This window comes from Trachemys scripta, chromosome 18 (genome assembly GCF_013100865.1).
Source record: "Trachemys scripta elegans isolate TJP31775 chromosome 18, CAS_Tse_1.0, whole genome shotgun sequence".
Classification (NCBI taxonomy): domain Eukaryota; kingdom Metazoa; phylum Chordata; order Testudines; family Emydidae; genus Trachemys; species Trachemys scripta.
Window position 1 is genome coordinate 1,696,944 of NC_048315.1, and position 14,152 is coordinate 1,711,095.

Genomic DNA, 14,152 nt, shown 5'->3' on the forward strand with positions numbered 1-14,152 from the left:
GTGTGTGTGTGGGGGGGGGGGTCTGTCAGGAGGTGCCGTGCTGGGTGCGTTGGTGTGTGTGGGGTTTGTCAGGCAGTGCCAGGCTGGGCTGGATGTAGTGTGTCACCAGCTGGCCTGTGGGCTTGGTAAGGAGTTGGTAGAGAACATGGGGATGATCATTGTACGCCGGGTCGCACGTATAGGTAAGTAGTGTCAGCAGCCGTTCAGTTGCCCCTATTAACACCCAGCAGCAGCTCGGGGTGATTTTCACGGTTGTGGCCTTTTCTAGAAATCCCCAATTCTGTGACCAGCTAACACCTGTAAAAGTGTTAGACAATATCTACAGAAAGTGTTAAAGGGGGTTTCGCCTCATGTTAATTCACTCAGTTTTAAACAAGCACTTTTCCCCCTACTCTAGACAGAATTTAAATGACTCTCATAACTTGCTGGCTGCAGCCAAGACACTTTCAGAGAGACGCAGCAGCTATTTCACTGGAGGAGGCACCATTGGCCAGTGTGCAGTGAGGACTTTCAGCATTTTGTCTCTTTGTGCATGTAGCTGTTACCTCTAGCATCCTGCCCAGAAATTCGGCAGACTTCCTTTGAACGTCAGCCTTCCAGAAACTTCTCAGCGAACACGTATATGCTACCCAGGAATTCTGTGCAGTTCTAGCACCGGACCCAGCTGACCAGTTACATACAGAAACATCCTCATGAAACTGTTGCATTCGGGCTACCATAGAACTAGTCAATTGCCCCAGTGGAAACATGTTTAGTGTTCGGCCTCAGTGCTATTCTTGAAAGGCAAGGGTTGGGGCTGCTCTGACAACATGGGATGCGGAAATGATACATGCTCAAGGAGGTGTTTTAATTCATCTTCTAAAACAGTTATTTTTATTGTGTTTTAACTGATACAAGTATAGAAAATGCTATCAAAAGTGTTTGGGTATGAAACAGGGCTTGAGGTGAGAGAAATGAGAGAGTGGATAGCACCAGCAGAACCCATATCCTCATCCTTACCCATTGTGGGGCAGGGTAAGGCCTCTACATTCAGCGTGGGAGTCCCAGCTCTCAAAATCTTATTTGTTAGATGCAGTGTAAAGAAAATCCTGCTGCTTAAAAAGATGGGTAAATGTTCATATTACCATGCTGGATAGTCTGGCATAGCCTCGATGCCATGGAAGCTTCCACCATGTAACTTCCAATGTATCGGAGGCCTGTCTTTCAGCTCTGCCTCTCTCTTGGCAGTCCGAGGCCCCCTCCGTTTCCTAATGCACCTTAGTCCACCCCTACAGCAGCCACTGCTATTCCAGTCTATGGTCCCCACATAGCTGTCAGGAGATAGCACATTCTAAGCAGCCAAACCCACCATCCTCTCACTGACTTCCCACAGCTTCTTGGCCACAGCATCGTCACGGGCCGGGGGCCTGGGATCTTGTACCCGGCAGTCCACAAAGTACCGTCCACTGAACATCTCAATCCCCTCCTGTGTGGCACAGTAGATCGAGGTCTGGGCTCCGTCAGTAGGGTCTCGGAAGAAGAGCCAGGAGATCGGAACAAAGAATGGCGACAGCCAGATCGGAATGTAGCGGAATAGTTCAGTGTTAACAACCCCTGGAAGCAAAAGAAAGCAGCAGCTGCGGTTAGACTGGAGTGTACAGGAAACATCCCTCCTCTGGGAGCAGGGTGTCTTACTCAGGAGGCACAAAGGGCAATGGCGCCAGTGAAGATGGATAGAGAGAAGGCAAAAACTACGTGAGACGCATGCAGGCACACTGGGTTTGGTTCTTAGTACACTTCACTGAGAACCATCCACAGACCTTTGGTCTGACCCAGTATGGCCGTTCTTATGTTCTCTTGGCAGGAACTTGACCGCAAAGAGGGGTTAAGGATATGGACAGTTCAAAGAAAGTGACTTGCAAAGTAGGGTGTTGAATGGTTTCTGATCTGTACCTCATGCTTCCTCCAAATACCAGTTCCTGCATGCTCAACACCCATTTTCTGGCCTCCCTCCCACCCGAATTCCAACCGGTGCTGGAGAGGTAGGAAAGAGAATATAATTGCAGGGAGGGCAAGCTGTAGAATTAGGGGTCACGGCCTTGGAGGTAAAGAGTAACTTTGGTTCATTAGAAAGCTGCCTCTCTTATTAAGATTGCTGACCAGTCCTCCTTGACTGGGTGGGAGGCTCAGTATGAAAGGGAAGAGCCGCAGGAGTCCGGGAGCTTGAGTACCCCTCTTCGGGGAGTTCTGAAATTAACCTAAATCAGAGATTATTGTCCCGAGTAGCCAGTTTGGATGTCCTGAGGCAGGTCTCAAACAGGATTGGATTGAACTTCCCTTCTTGAGTGGCGAGGCTCTGATCTATAGCCCCCAGGAACTTGGGTGGGATTTGGAAGGTGCATCCCTAGAGAAAGGCTGGACCCACACTCACCTGGGTGAACAGCATAGCAGGTTACATCAGTTCCCTCCAGTTTGTTGGCCAGCTCTCGGGCATACAAGATGTTGGCCAGTTTGCTGGTGCAGTAAGCCTGGAAGTTCTGCAGTATCCCTTCCACCGGCTTATGGAGGTTCTCAAAGTCTATCTTCCCCGACCGATGTGCACTGGAGGCCACAATCACCACGCGGCTCGGTGCACTGAGCTTCAGCCGCTCTAAGAGGAGGTGAGTCAGAAGGAAGTGACCAAGGTGGTTGACCTGAAAGACCAGGTTAAAGCCATCTTTCTTCCTGCCACCTGCTCCAATCCCTGTAGAAAAAAATAAGCTCCAATATACAGCAGTGATCTCTGGTCCAGGACTTTCTCCACCTGACAGGGTCCTGCAAACCAAAACCAGTCTACAGGGTGTTATTCCCTGCCTCAGAGAGTCATCAACCCATCATCAGCATCCAGGGATTTCCCCCAGATCCTCCTCAGCACAGCCTCAGGGCCTGAGCTACCTACCCCTGCCCCACCCAGAGCTGGGTGACAGACTCGGTAATGAGATTCCCACCTGCGTTGTTGATCAGGATGTCGAGGCGAGGCTCAGATCTCAGGAAAGTCTCTGCAAATGCTCGCACCGAGTCCAGGCTGGCCAGGTCCAGACTCATGAAGAGAACCTCATTGTTCCCGCTCTCCTGGAGAAAGAGGGGGGAGGCACTCAGTGTAGGCCACAGTGGTGCACAGGGGCTCCGGCCCAGTGACAGCGACGAGGAAGGTGGTACCCTGTTTCCACCTTGAAGCACGAGGCAAACTGCAAACAGGAACTAGCAGAGAGCTGCTTTCCCTTCAGAGCACCCAGCCCCAGAGCGTGCGTGTGCGGTTTTTTTTGCAGGCTCCACAGTGGTTACTGTTTGGCACCATGCAGCCAGGCCACATTGAGGCACCTGAGCAGGATGGAGAAAGGCCTCACCAGGTGTTAAATTGGCAGTTGGGCAGGTAAACAGGAATTCAGGCATACCTAGGGCAGTCAGAGAATCCAGCCTGGGGGATGCTGTCATCTTGGTTAGCTCCCTGCATATGGAAATGGGGCCCACCATGCCCGTGGAATGTGCACAAACCCCTTGCCAGCTTTGTAGGCAAGTACCTCTGCAGGCCTCCACTCCCCACCCACTGCTGGCATCTGTGCCCCTCGCCTCACTGGGGAGCAGCAGAGCCTTTACATGCTGCTCCCTCTCCTATCTGTCATGGCACCTGAACCCTTCCCCAAGCTGGTACCGCTGCCCTCTGTACCTCCCTGGGTCTGCCCCATCCTGAGCCTCAGTGGACCCTCGCCTTTCTCAAAGTTCGGCAGTGTCCCGTGACTGGCACAGGACGGGGCAGACCTGCCATATTGCAGTGACTGCTCATCTCTGGGGCTCAGACTGCATCCATCTGAGCAAGAGAAAAGGAGCACAGAGCCCGCACCCGCCTGATGTCATAGACGGCCGCTTCTCCTCTCGCTCTGCTGCGACAGGCCAGGATGACGCGAGCTCTTCTCCGGGCCAGATCCAGGGCTGTCATCTTCCCAATCCCAGTGTTTCCCCCTGGAAAAGCAGAACAAGGAGCTGGGCCCAAGGAGGAGACCAAGAGCAGCCCAGCTCTGTGGTGTGGTAGCACTGGGTTCCCTCTCAAAGCAATTCATAGAGCCTGCCTGAAATGCAGCCGCCTCTGGAGTGGAATGGTGTCTAGCCTCTGTTTGCCAGAAGCTAGGAATGGGCGATGGGATGGATCACCTGGCGATTCCCTGTTCTGTTCATTCCCTCTGGGGCACCTGGCACTGGCCACTGTTGGAAGACAGGACACTGGGCTAGATGGGCCTTTGCTCTGACCCAGTAGGGCCGTTCTTATGAGGAGTGCGCAGCCAGCACACAATCCCCTGCACAACAAACCCGGGGAAGAGAACTTTGCCGAGGACACCAGGGTCCAAACCTCCTCTCACTGAAATTGCCTGGGGAGCTTTGTTTTTTGAAAGTCACATTTAGAGGATCGAGATGCAGTGTTCTGTGCGGAACTGCTACCGAGAAATCCTTTTTCTTACTAGGAATAGACTGTGGAACGCCTTGCCACAGCCAAGGAGGGATTGGCTGTTTCTATGGTTATCGTGCATATCCAAAATTAGACTAGTCAATACTAGAAAAGGGTTTGGGGAGGGAAAGAGCAACTCAGCACCCAGCCAAGTTCAAACTCTTACAGGCTAGGAGACTTCACTAGGGGACAGGTTATCCCGTAACCCTGCTGTGGGGCTGCCTGCCCATTCGTCTCACATATCCAGCCCTGGCCACTGGACTGAAGGTGGACCCCAGCTGATTCCAATCTGTCTCAACTAGCGGAGTCAAGTCTGCTGGGATCCCAACCCTTGACCGCAGGCGCCTTGGTAGCGCCAGCCAGATGCAGTGAGCTCACAGCTGTGGCATACAGGGAGAAGGCAGAGCTGGGCCGGGCACCCATGCCCCTGGATGCTCTGCCAACAGGAGAGAACATACTGTGTGAGAATCAGAGTCCTGGCCCTGGAGTGGGGGGTGTTCCCACGTTGAAGAGAGACGATCTACCAGAGCCCAGGTAGCGCCCCCACTGCCCCTGGAGGCACCTGTCCCCTCTCCCGCTCACCTGTGATCACCACCGTCTTCCCTCGGAGGCTGGTTTGGGCCCTACACTTGGCCCCTTTGATGCAGTTGTAATAGAGGAGGGCATAGAGGCCCAGGAGCAGCCCAAGCACTAGCAGCACTGTTGCCATAGCTTCCCAGGGCCCAGCTACTAGGGTGAGCAGCAGTTTTCCCTTGGCTGCAGCCAATTCACAGACGCCTCCAGCTGCAAATTCGCCTTTCAGGCCGAGCTGCGCTCCTCGGCGGGCCGGGGACTGAGCCAGAACCCGCAGCAAGGGAAGGACCAGGACAAAGGGCACTTGCTTCACATTGCAGGAAAGCTCTCCTGGGCTGGTCTGTGCATGCAGCAGAGCTATGGCAAGCCTCCTGGGCCAAACTCTGCCTGTTCCCGCCCAGGATGTGCACGGTGCTCAGGCTGGCTGGGCCTGGGCCCTCTGCCTTATAACGGGAGCCTGGCTGTAGTTCAGTCAATCTGCTGGCAACACTGCCACCTGCAGATCCATCGCCTGCAAGACACTCGTTCGGCTTTGGACAAGGAGCTAGAGCCGGCCGGGAAATTTCTGATCGACGTTTTTTGTCCGAAAAAGCCAAGGTGTCAAAACTGAAACTGCTTGCAGGAAAGCAATGGGGGTTTCCATTCATCCCCCGCTTCAAACAAACGGTGACAGAAGTGTCAGTCCTCAAAAACATCCTGTTTCGGCATTTTCTAAACAAAAACGTTCCAGGTTTTGGTTTAAATGACTTAATAGATGGAAGAGAAGGTGGGTGAGGTGGTATCTTTTATTGGACCAACTTCTGTTGGTGAGACGCACAAGCTTACATAAAGCTCTGTGTAAGCTCGAGAGCCGGTCTCTTGCACCAACAGAAGCTGGTCCAATAAAAGATATCACCTTGCCCACCTTACCTCTCTAATATCCTGGGACTGACAAGGCTACAATACTATTGCTACATACACGAATTTACAATTAAAAGGTTAGTTAAAGAAACATTTTGATTGGCCTGGTCCAAAAGCAGTTTCAGATTTTCAGTATGCAGAATTTTGAGATTGAAGTTTTGTCCTGATTTGGGATGGAAAATTGTTTTGAAATCTCAAATTTCCCCCCAGACAGGACAACCGTTCCCCAGCTTACCAAGGACGGCGTGTTTGTTTTCTTCAGCAACCCATGACTGCAGTGGGCATGGTGGATGCTCAGCACCTTTGAAAAACTGATTGGCACCTCTGCAGCAGCCCTTTAACAAACATGAACGGGTTCATGCTCCCAGCTGGCTTAGGGGCAGGGCCATTAGCTGTAGTGTCACTATTCCCCAATTACAGGTGCACAGACAGGTTTCAACAGGATTAGAACCACCACTCACGTTCTGAACTGTAGGTTTATTTCATGGTTTTCTATCAGAGAGATGCTGATTACAGTCTGGTACCATCTCTGCTAGAGAACTAGGACCCCAGCTGTGGGACAAAAACCCGATATGAAAGAACTAAAGTAGCAGAGCAGGCACGGGGTGTGTGTGGGGGGGGCTTTAAACAATTAGTTATCTAGCCCTACAGACATGCATTTCACTTTACAGACCTAGGAACACAAAGTCCCAGCCCTCTATTCTCTGTATCCAAGACCCCAAAATTGTCCCCCAGCCCCTCCTAACAGTCATTTGGACGAACACCTCCTATTCCCAATCATGCAGACCATGGCCACACAATAGCTCTGTGGCAGTGACAGGACTCACTCAGGTGGAAGGTCGCCTGTGTGTGTAGGCACCGCTTGCTGGCAATGGAATGACACTAGAATCACGCCCCCGGCAAACACTGGACTAGAGAAAACAGCTCAACTGCACCACTGGGCAGTACAAGCAGAGGGGGGTGAGCCCACGGAGGGAAGGAGTGTTTGCCTTCGGTTCCTGCATGCTAGGCTAGCAGAAGCCAGGAGCAGCACGGAAGGGGTGCAAGCCAGTTCCAGGGGAGTTGTGGCCAGCCTCTAATGATTTTAAGTGGGACAAATGGGGGCAGTAAAGGACAGAGGGCAGAAAATGCTGCTTCATGGGGTCATTTGGACAGGTAGAAGGGGTGCATCCCAGGGGTGTATATGCCAACCTCCCTCAGGAACATTCACCAGCTCCAGGAGAAGTTCCTCTGCTGGAGGCCTGTTTGGCTGAAATGGGGTTTGCCAAGCACTGAGATCAGCGGCTGGAGGGTACCAGAGCAAAGCATTACAGTATTAGCATTTACTTTACCACTCACCCCTGCCCCAGGTTATGGCTGAAGATGATTAAACAAGCCCTCATCTCCCAGTACCAGAGGCTAAATTCATGCAGGGCTTTAAAACACTTTGCGCCCCAGGACTACAAGAAACCCAAAGCCAACACATTAAAGGCTGCTGCCAAAATACCAGAACTCACTCAACACAGGGGTATGTTCCCCACGCTAGTGATTAGCCAATCCAATCCGTCACAGGTCTCAGGAGGTGAGCACAGGTGTAGCCCTGAGCTACAAGTGAAGTCATGGCCCAGGAGCCTTCTCACTGGAGAACGCTCCCTTCACACCAGGCCTCACAACCTGCCCAAGGAGGAAAGTTCCCTGTCTGGAGAGGGCGAGAAGCTATCTGAGCCCCAAACTGCAGGTGGGAGGGAAAAAAGAAGGGTGCAAGTGTGGTTCTCGCTCTGTTTTCAATAGTATTATGAGAGTTTATTAATACAGACTTAATGCCATTGGAACAGATCGCAAATCCTTCCGTCTTTGTACAAAAAGAGTTAGTATTTCCAGCTCAGAACATAGAGTATAAAACAGTAAAAATACAGCCGAGCGTGGCTCTAGGGCGGGAGAGCCAGGAGTGAAGGGGAAAGCTCCCGAATGGGAGCAGCTCCCGCCCTGTAATAGCTACAAACCTTGAGTGCCAACAGCGCGGGTCGCTGTGCCGCACGCCGCCCTAAGAACATACCCTGTCCGGGGGGGAGGGAATGCACACCGCCAGGGCATGGCACTGATGTGGTCAAGTACAAAGGGGAGCCACAGGGGCCATCACAGATACACCCTGTATTCAAACCTTCCATTCTTCAGAGCTCACTTTGTCCCCAGCCACCCCAATCCTGGAGGCCTGGGGCAGACCAGGTGGAGAGGAGCAGACCAGGGCTGTTCCGGGGCCCAGCCTGGAAGCCCTTCTCATAGAGGTTGGGTTTTGCCATGCGATGCTCTTGTAGATCCTTGCTTGTGTGTACAGAGTCAGGACAGACAGTCGAAAGCAGGAGGTGACGTATTTTGTTTTTTATATACAGAATACAGGAAAGTTTCTGTAAAGTCTAAAACATTACAATGACTATGTACATCGGAACTAGCTGTTCTGGAGGACGGGGAGGTGGCAGAGAACAAAAAAGAAACAGGTTTACGACAAACGATTTGCTACAATAGACAGTTTGAGGCAACGTCATACCACATGTAGCACTGTACACAGCTTTAAAACATTGAAAATGCCATCACGGATGTATTTACACAGAGTCCAATACTTTTCCTTCTTTGAAATAAAATAGGATGGACACCAGGAAAAGAACTCACTTCTCATTGCCCATAATACACAGTAGCTACTTGTAGTGCAACCATAGCAGGGAGGGTGGGGTAAAATAAGTGGGGGGAGGATAGCACTTCTTTACATTAAATAAAACAATGATATTGTATAGATTTGCTGTATGAAAACTGTATTTTTCTCTTTTAATATAAAACTATTGTCACTGGCACAAAATAGAACAAGTTTTTGATTATTTTACAACTGCATGGGACCGATCTGTCAGAGAGAGAGTCCAAGTCAGCCAGCACCCGCCCCTCCCCCTCCTCACTCTGACACGTCCTCCTCTTGCTGCAGCTTTCCTTTTAAAATGAAATGTATAGTACAAATATATGTGCAAATGCCCCTAAAACTTGAGCAAAAGAAGAAAATAATTAAAAAAGTGAAACGTTCTTCATTTCATGCAAACGGCGCGTGAACAGTTTCTGGGCCGACAGAAAATCCCAACTTGGTTTGTACATTTTTGCATTGCAGGAGTCTAATGACAGGGTCTTTCTTCCCCCACGGCTCTGCCTCAGCTCCTAGGGAACGGAGTTGGACCGCAGCACGGGCACCTGGTGGGGTTTCAGAGAGAGCTTTTCCTCCAAGTCCATCTCTTGTACTAAGGCAGCGTCCCCTTTGGGCTGTTTGGTTGCAAAGTCAGTGATGCTGAAGACAAACTGCAGGCAGCCCAGTTTGATGTAACTGCCGTGGTGGAGCAGGGCTGTTCCTTCCCACCCCGCTCCGCTGCCCCCTATTAAACTAGAGCTGCTGGCTTTGCAATTGCAGGGTTTCCGGCGTTGCCCTTGTGCCTGGGAATTCATCACGACTGCTGCTTCGTGCGGCTCCTCGTCCTCTTTTCTGCCTTTGTGGCATTCTGGAAAAGAAACGCAAATGAGAAACAGGCTGCAGCAAGTGTCCCATCCAGAGAGCATCACTCAAGCGCAGCAGCTTGTTTCTATACAACATGAAGTGCTGCAGTCACATGATCACCAGCCACTTCAGAGTGCGGCCAGCCCCTGGGTCAGTGCTGCAGAGAGCTGTACGTAGGCCCAGCTGTGGGAAGTGCACGCGGTCAGGTGGGCAGAGGTGGAGAATGATGCTTAGAGTGTAGCCCCCCCCACAGGACCATTTGCTTCCAGGTCAGAGGCTGTGTTCCCTGTAAGCTGCGTGCTTGGGTGGCCACGCAGGAGAGATTCAAATGTCACCCAGCTGATTAGAGAGCACAGCTGGCAGAATGTGTTCAGGTGCCCTCCCTACACATTGCTCTGTCCTGAAGCTGCTCCCGGGACCCTCCCGGTGGCTGTGCAGAGCTGGGGAGTGGAGGGGGAGAGAGGCGGAGGGTGCTGTTAGGGTGTCCTCCTCCTCCTGTACCCCATCTCCGCAGAGCAGGGCAGAGGGGACAGCTTAGCTCAGGAGGACTGGGAGCTGCTGTGGTCTGAATGGGGAGTGGCGGAGTGCCTTTCTTAAAGAGACAGTGCAGTTTCTGAGATTTCCCCAGCAGCCAGCTCACACAGTCTCTCTCTCTCGCGCACACACACCCCTCCTCCCCACGTACCCCCTCTCTGCAGAGCTGGGGAGGGGAGACAACAGGGCTCAGAGTCAGTCAGGACAGAGCAGGAGAGCTTTCAGTGAGTGTCTTAAAGAGAGCACACAGCTTTCCCCATCAGCCAGCGCGTGCGTACGTACACACACGTACACACACACACGTACACACACACACGTACACACACACACGTACACACACACACGTACACACACACACGTACACACACAGAGTTATTACTACTTGGTACTTCCTGCAGTGCACGAATAATCTCTGTAATTGTATTCTAAGTGTGTTATTTTAGTGTTCTGACTGGTCTGTGCATTTCATAATTTTTATTTCTCTTACACTTAAATTTAATTCTTTGAGTAGTGAGTTCTAAAACGCCTAACCTGTCCTGGCTGGAGTAATTATTCCTATGGTAACTTTATATATATATATATATATATAAAAATTATAGATAGATTTTTTTTTTGTTTCTACTGGTGGCGCACATCTGCACACCCCTTGGTGCACATACCAAAATTTATTCTGTACATGGATGGAAAAAATTAGAGGGAACATTGGTCAGAGGCAAATCTACGGAGCAAGTCTACGGAGACCATGATTCCAGCTCAGAACTGATGGCTTTCAGGAGAGGCCCTTAAGTCAGAATTAACTCTAATTAGAGGAAGCAGGAATTTGCAGTTCAAAGCACTCGCTGCCCAAGCAGCTGGGCTCAGAGAGGAGAGTTATACTGTGTGTGCTGAGCAAGTCTGGGCTTTGGTGAGACCCCTTCCTTCTGCACTCAGTCCTTCAGCACCAACTGGAGTTTCCACTCCCGCCACTGCTGGCTCCTCTGGCAGCACGAGGGCAGGGCCCGGCCCCTCCCTGTCGGGGACACGTTCCTCCAAGACTTACTGATCACACTCTGCACTTTGGCAACAATGCTGCTGGGAGGAATGGGCGTGGTCTTCTCCGAGAAGTCACATGAATACAGAACATTGTCCACAGTCGTCCCATGCTCACTGTAGTTCAACAGCTCGTAATGTTTTGTATTCTAGGAAGGAAGAGACACTTAACATGTAACCCAGGCAACACTGAATGGGACAGAAAGCCCAAAGACCCCATTCTGTACTGCGTTCCTGCTTCCCATCAGTGCACTGCTCAGACGGGACCTACCGAGCTAAACAGGCCGTTTCAGGCAGTGGCAAGTCAGACTTCATGGAATCTGGCTGCATGCATGTTACCCAGAATGCTCTGCATGCTGATCTCGCACAGAATGCAGAACGAGCAAATGAAAACTGCTCACACAATTATGGCTCATCAACCCTCTGAAAGAGATTCATATAGTTGGGAACATGCTTTACTGCACAGGACCCAATTCCCCACCTGCTAATTCTCTGACAGACCCTCACACATTAGCCACTGTGTGCTGCTCACCACACTGCCAAGGGGTCTGACCAGAAAGGAGCGTCTGCTAGTGAACACTTCGTTCCCAAACCACGGAGCACATTCATTGTGCTGGAGAAACAGCAGGCCTCAGCCCTCCCTGCACAGGGGGTCATCAGCACAGCTGTGAGCACTAATGCCAGCCACAAGGCACTGCCCCAGAGATTAAACACGCTGCCTCCAGTGTGTCTAGAGACACTCAGGTATGAGTGAGTCCCTGACCCCAGCAGAATACCCAGCCCGACAGCGGGGGAAGAAGAGTGACATGACACGAGAAGGAAGCCATGCAGACTGATCAGATCTTGTCAGGGTGGGGTAGGATCAAGTTATGAAATTGCTATTACATTAAAAATACAATGTTTTGTTAGCTAGGTTTTAGTCCATGTAATGTGGGCTAACAGGGATAGCTCAGTCATTGTCAACGGGGAATTATCCGCCCCTCGGGTGTTTCTGGGTGGGCTCCTGCAAGGATCTGCTCTTGGCCCAACATTATTCTGTCACTTTAGCAATGGTTTGGAAGAAAAGGTCCACAGACGATGAAATCGCTGTAGTAGTAAATAATGACCGGGACATGTCAAATCTAGAGCGCAAGGCAGGCTCATCTGAACAGGGGGTGTAACACAGCCAAAGGCAAAGTCCTACAACTGGGGACAGAGAACGCAGGCCTCACGTAGAGGACAGGGAACGATTTCGGAACACAGTGACTCTGAAGAGGACTTGGCTGAACATGCACTCCCAGTGTGACCCGGTGGCTAAGAGGGCTCAAGGGATTCTTGGATGTAGAAGCATAGACGTATACGGAGGAGTAGGGAGGTGTTCCCACTGTATGTGGCAATAGTGAGACCACTATTGGCCTAGTGTATCCAGTTCTGGTGTCCACGCTTCAAAAATGATATTGACACTGAAAACAGATTAAGGACGTGCAGAGACTCAGACCAGAGTTTGCCCCGAGGCAACTTGTCAGCAGAACTCTGTCTCAGAAAGAGGGTTACCAGTAAATGCTGACCCCACCTTAACTCTTATACAAGCCTGGCTCTCACTCTGCAGCCCACAAAGGAGCTCCACACAGCTGCCTTCATCTCCAACTCTGAGCAAGTGGCAAAGCAAAGGCCCAGGCACTCACCTCATCGTAGAATATGCAGGCATGTTTGCCAGACACATAGTTACAGTGACCGTAGCTTGTAAGGCACACATCCATGTCAGCTCCTGCAACGGACGGGAAGACAAAATACGGGCTCAAGTCAATTGAATTCAGAAAAGCTGGCCCAGGCAGCACAGAGCGAGAGAATGAAATGTCCGGGGGCTTGGTGAACAGTGCTGAGATAAACCACAGAACAAAGTTTCTGCAGGGAAACTTCCCCCCTGTAAGATAAGCAGGGAAAGGTGGAAAACCATTTCAGCATTATTGTGCCCTTCCAGTGTGCTAGGTGCTCCAGGCTGAGGCAAGAGTGGTAAATGCCCAAAAAGATCATTAATCTCCCTTCTTAGCAGTTACCAGTTAGAAACCGACTCTGGGAGCCTAGGAAAGTTGTGACTTTTTAATGGCAAATCTCAGACTGTGTGGTATCAAGAGTTAATACTCCCACCCTAAAACAATGGCTATCAAATCTGGGCTACAGGCACCTAACCATGCCAGTCACATGGTGTCCTGCCATCTAAGTGAGCTTTCTTGCACATGTTGCCTGATAATACACAAGAGGAACAGAATGCCAAAATCCCAGGATAAAATGACTGGCCCCAACATGGCATTCTCCAAAGAGCTGCATTCACTTCTACTGGGGTGACTTTAGTGCATTATGGCTTGGATTGTCTATGTGCAAACAAAATAAAAGCTGAACAAACAAATGGAAAGTGATTTTTTCATTGTGATTGTGCAAGGAGACCGCACTGACCTGTCCCGATGTAGAGGGTTCTGTAGCACATGTTCACTGCACTTCCTGTGCCCATCAGGGGATAGAACACTGCCCGGGCTTGCACTTCCTTTCTTTGCACTGGAAGACAAAAGGGAGATCTGAACACTACGGAATATATTGCCTACAGTAATATCAAGGTACTGGGTTTAAGTATTCCCCCTGCTGGGCTGTTTGGGGCTCACGCATAATCAACTTGAAATCTGGACAAAATCAGAAATAGTTTCAGCTCTTACCCCCGACCAATTGTTGTGGTTTTACAGTCACATCTTTCTACTCCCCCACTGCTATGTGAAAGACCCGAACAAGCCATGTGACTATACAGGGGAAATGACACTGGGCACAGACAAAAGGAAACTAACTGGGAAGAGACTATTTCTCCTCTCTCATCTCTTCCAGTTCCAGGACAGTGAAGTGCTAAAGCCCACGTCTTCTGAATTGTCCTCCAGTTCCTTTAAGTTGGTGCCCCTTTAAACTGAATTTGGAGCTAGCGAAAGCTGCCAAGTTGACAGCTCTAGAGACAGAGCTGCTAGTTATCCCCTGAGAAAAGCACAGGCAGATGCAGAACAAGCTTCCACGGATCAATTTCAAATTCCTACAGCTGGAAGAGCGGGGGCGGATTCCCTCTTCAACTAGTTTAATCTTAGTTGAGTCTCCACAGCACAGTCAATCCTGGACCCTCCTCCTACCGAGGCTGCCGA

General features: G+C 50.8%; 2 protein-coding genes across 3 annotated transcripts in view; both read right to left on the bottom strand.

The window, feature by feature from the left end:
* Window positions 1-850: 850 nt before the first annotated feature.
* Window positions 851-5,442, bottom strand: DHRS13 (dehydrogenase/reductase 13). The gene is made up of 5 exons (XM_034752819.1): window positions 5,042-5,442; window positions 3,860-3,978; window positions 2,967-3,090; window positions 2,411-2,722; window positions 851-1,593 (listed from the first exon to the last, which is right to left on the bottom strand). Exons 1-5 carry the CDS (start codon window positions 5,166-5,168, stop codon window positions 1,331-1,333), a joined length of 945 nt encoding a protein of 314 aa, XP_034608710.1. The 5' UTR covers window positions 5,169-5,442; the 3' UTR covers window positions 851-1,330.
* Window positions 5,443-8,275: 2,833 nt separating this feature from the next.
* PHF12 (PHD finger protein 12) overlaps window positions 8,276-14,152 on the bottom strand; it is a 44,957-nt gene continuing 39,080 nt past the window's right edge. For both annotated transcript variants that reach the window (XM_034752373.1, XM_034752372.1), the window contains 4 exons: window positions 13,434-13,532; window positions 12,665-12,747; window positions 11,011-11,149; window positions 8,276-9,441 (listed from right to left, as the gene is read on the bottom strand). In XM_034752373.1, coding sequence (XP_034608264.1) covers window positions 9,107-9,441; window positions 11,011-11,149; window positions 12,665-12,747; window positions 13,434-13,532 — 656 coding nt within the window. In that variant the 3' untranslated portion in view covers window positions 8,276-9,106. The remainder of the gene's footprint in view (window positions 9,442-11,010; window positions 11,150-12,664; window positions 12,748-13,433; window positions 13,533-14,152) is intronic.

Bases quoted from the DNA above. Each gene is read 5' to 3' on its own strand.
- DHRS13 (XM_034752819.1), bottom strand. From the start codon at position 5,168: ATGGCAACAGTGCTGCTAGTGCTTGGGCTGCTCCTGGGCCTCTATGCC. The intron at 2,723-2,966 runs GTGGGAATCTCA...TTTTTTCTACAG, and splicing joins CATCCTGATCAACAACGCAG to GGATTGGAGCAGGTGGCAGG. The intron at 1,594-2,410 runs GTGAGTGTGGGT...TTTTGCTTCCAG, and splicing joins CTGCTATGCTGTTCACCCAG to GGGTTGTTAACACTGAACTA.